Consider the following 3,195-nt stretch of genomic DNA (forward strand, 5'->3'; position numbering starts at 1 on the left):
CCACTCGACCAACCCATTAGTTTGCGGGTGATAGATGGAGGCGTAGTCAAGCTTCATGTTCTGCTTGGCGCAGCTCGTGTTTTACCTCCTCGGCCGTGAAGTTGGATTTGTTTTGTGTTATGATGTTGTGAGGTACTCCATAACGTGTACCAAGCCGGAGATGAATTTCTCACTGGTTGGGCTTTAGCCGAGGACACAGGCTTTGCATCTATTCACTTTGTGAACTTTCGACGACGACCAACAAATATTTCTTGTTGGTTTGACCTTTATGGAGTAGTCCGGCCATATCAAGTCCCAAGACCGACCAACCAGGTTATCAGGATTGTTTTCAAGGTTGTCGGCCCGTCCTGTGGGCCAATAGAACCTTGTTCGGGAAGCCTTTCTTGCCAAGGTCTTTCTACACCTAAACAAACCAAGGTCTTTGTATTATATTACTTGACAGTTTATAAATAGATCGGAAGTTTTCTTTGAAAAAGATCTTTCTGTAAAGAATAGAAGAGAAAATAGAACTAAATTTTGTAGTGGCTATTAATAATCCGTGGTATGATGAAGGAAAAAAGATGTAATTTTTCTATGAGGGAAGGGCGATGGCGGCGGAGTAGGTGTAATTTTTTACCTATGATGTTCTTTATATTATATTACTTGACAGTTGATAAATAGATCAAAAGTTTTTTGTAAAAAGATCTTATTGTGAAGAATAGAAAAGAAAAAAAAATTGCAGTTGCTATTAATAATTTGTGATTTAATGAAGGAAAAAAATGTAAACAACAAAAGACTTACATCACTGGTTAGCTACGCCAGTGAACGCTTCTCTTCCTCAGCAGACCTGATAGGCCAAGCTTAGCTAGTATAAGCTGGCTCATTTCTGCGTCGTCGGCGCCTTCGCACACCCGATCGACCAGCTAAGCTAGCGACAGCTGATCCGTGATTGCTTCCTAGGCCGACAAGGCGCACAGGAACAGGCTATTTAAGCTGGCCAGATTCCTTCCCCGAGAGCGGTGTGGGACTAAAAAACGTGAAACCGAGCGATGTAGCTTTGCTCTGCTCCACTAGCAGCTTTGCTCTGCGTCAACCCATTCCGATTCGGACAACCCATGTACTGGTCGACGTACGCTGGATTATAAATTGAGTGCTCCTTTATACGTAATACTCTGCCTTATGCTGAAGTATGTTCTTATAGTCAACTATGTACGAACCTTGGACAGAATGGGACAGTGTTGACCATGTTACACCATTGGTTTATTAAACAATTTTTGTGTTCCTCATGCTAAATCCCATTTGCAGAAGTTCACACCGATTAATTTGCTCAACTATATTACCTAGTTTCTACCGATAATTGGAGCAGTTTCCAAAATAAATTAATGTACAACAAGTTTTTCCCCTAAAAATTAATAATATATACAACAATTTCGGACTAGCAGAGATCTATATCCAGTTCACTACCAGGAGAGACAGGGGTTGTATGTTTGCGACTAGAGAGACATATGTGTGTATGTGTGTGTGTGTGAGAGAGAGAGAGAGAGAGAGAGAGAGAGAAAGGGCGCCATGGGGAAGTTTGTGTGAGACTGAGTGGTGGAGTACATATTAGCCCATTCTCTGTTGTTGTCTAAATCCTCCCCGCACTGCTACACCAGGTTGAACATGACATGACATAGCGCTTTTGGTTTCTTGAAAAAAATCAGATCGATCCCCTATTCATCGCCAATTACGCTAAAACTAGGCTATTGGAGCCGAGACTCGAGGGCATGATCAATCCACACCGTTTGTAGAAACTTTTCGCCAAACCTAATCCATATGCCATGACTTCTTTGATCCAAATGCCATGACTTAGTGTATCCAGATGCCATAACTTGGTCGATCCAGAAGCCATGACTTGGTCGATCCAGATGACATGACTTAGTGGAACTCCATCACGCCGATCTACCTACTCCTTGTTCCGGGTGCACTCGAACACGAATGTGAACCTTGCGAGGAACGTGATGGGCGTGAACTGGAGGACCCCCATGAGGATCTCGTAGTCCCGGGCCTTTACCGATCCCCATAGCCCAACCGTCTCGATGACATGCTTGATTGTTTGGGCAATCTGGCAAAGAGGGTTACATGAGAGGAAGTTAGACCTGAGATATAGAGAAACAAATGGTGAATGAAGAGCAAGAATTGTATGGTATGGTAACTAACCAGAAGCAGGGCCCATCCAATTGGCATGAAAGCAAGGATGCAGACGAAGATGTCGAGAGCTGTCGTGTGGGTGATTGCTCTTAAGGTTACGAGGATGGAGATGAACGTTACGAATATCAACCCATTGATCAGCCAGAAGACAAGCCGGAACTCCATGCTGAACCTCCTGCCAACTAACACTGCCTGCAAAGAAAAATCGTGACGACTGAGTGTTCCAGCACTTTATTATTTACATTCATAACAAGCAGCATGACCAGAATCACAACCCATCAGTCTGCGGTGTGAATCCTCTTCGACATCCTTGTGAATCCTCTTCAGCACTTTATTATTTACATTCATAACAACCTAATCCAGATGCCATGACTTCTTTGGTCCAGATGCCATGACTTAGTGTATCCAAATGCCATGACTTGGTCGATCCAGATGCCATGACTTGGTCTATCCAGATGCCATGACTTAGTGGAACTCCATCACGCCGATCTACCTACTCCTTGTTCCGGGTGCACTCGAACACGAATGGGAACCTTGCCGGGAACGTGCACTACAAAAAAAATACACATCCGTGACATTTTGGGCCGAACAAATTTTTTTCTGTCATACACATGACACTTCTATGACGATAATTGTGACAAAACCCGGTATCATCATAGATGTGGTGGGCTCCTACTTCTATGACAAAAAATCATGATAGAAAATGGGCTTTTCGTCCTGGGCGGGCCGGAGACGCAGCTGCATGACATTCTTTGGGCCATCCATGACGGAAAAACCCGTGGTAGAAGCGAGGGGGAGGAAAATTTCTGGGAGTTGCCAATTACGGTGGGAGTCGGGGGCCGAGCGATGCGCGTTTCTCTTGTACACGTCCGATGCGTTGGCTCTAACTGAACCCGAGCGAGGCGTTGGGCTCTAACTGAACCCGAGCGATTGCACTGCAGGCTACACGTTACTGAACCCGAGCGATCGATCGATGGCTGTTAACTGAACCGGATGGAGCGATTCCTTCGCTACTGCTGCTAACTG

At 44.8% G+C, this 3,195-nt stretch overlaps 1 protein-coding gene across 1 annotated transcript; it reads right to left on the bottom strand.

Annotated features, from left to right (window-relative positions):
- Positions 1–1,924: 1,924 nt before the first annotated feature.
- On the bottom strand, positions 1,925–2,444 carry LOC119339741 (callose synthase 3-like; the record flags this gene model as incomplete). Its single annotated transcript, XM_037611681.1, has 3 exons — positions 1,925–2,083; positions 2,179–2,361; positions 2,412–2,444. Coding segments are annotated over 3 exons (375 nt in total), but the record flags the coding sequence as incomplete, so codon positions are not given.
- Positions 2,445–3,195: the final 751 nt, after the last annotated feature.

Source organism: Triticum dicoccoides, chromosome 7B (assembly GCF_002162155.2).
Source record: "Triticum dicoccoides isolate Atlit2015 ecotype Zavitan chromosome 7B, WEW_v2.0, whole genome shotgun sequence".
Classification (NCBI taxonomy): domain Eukaryota; kingdom Viridiplantae; phylum Streptophyta; class Magnoliopsida; order Poales; family Poaceae; genus Triticum; species Triticum dicoccoides.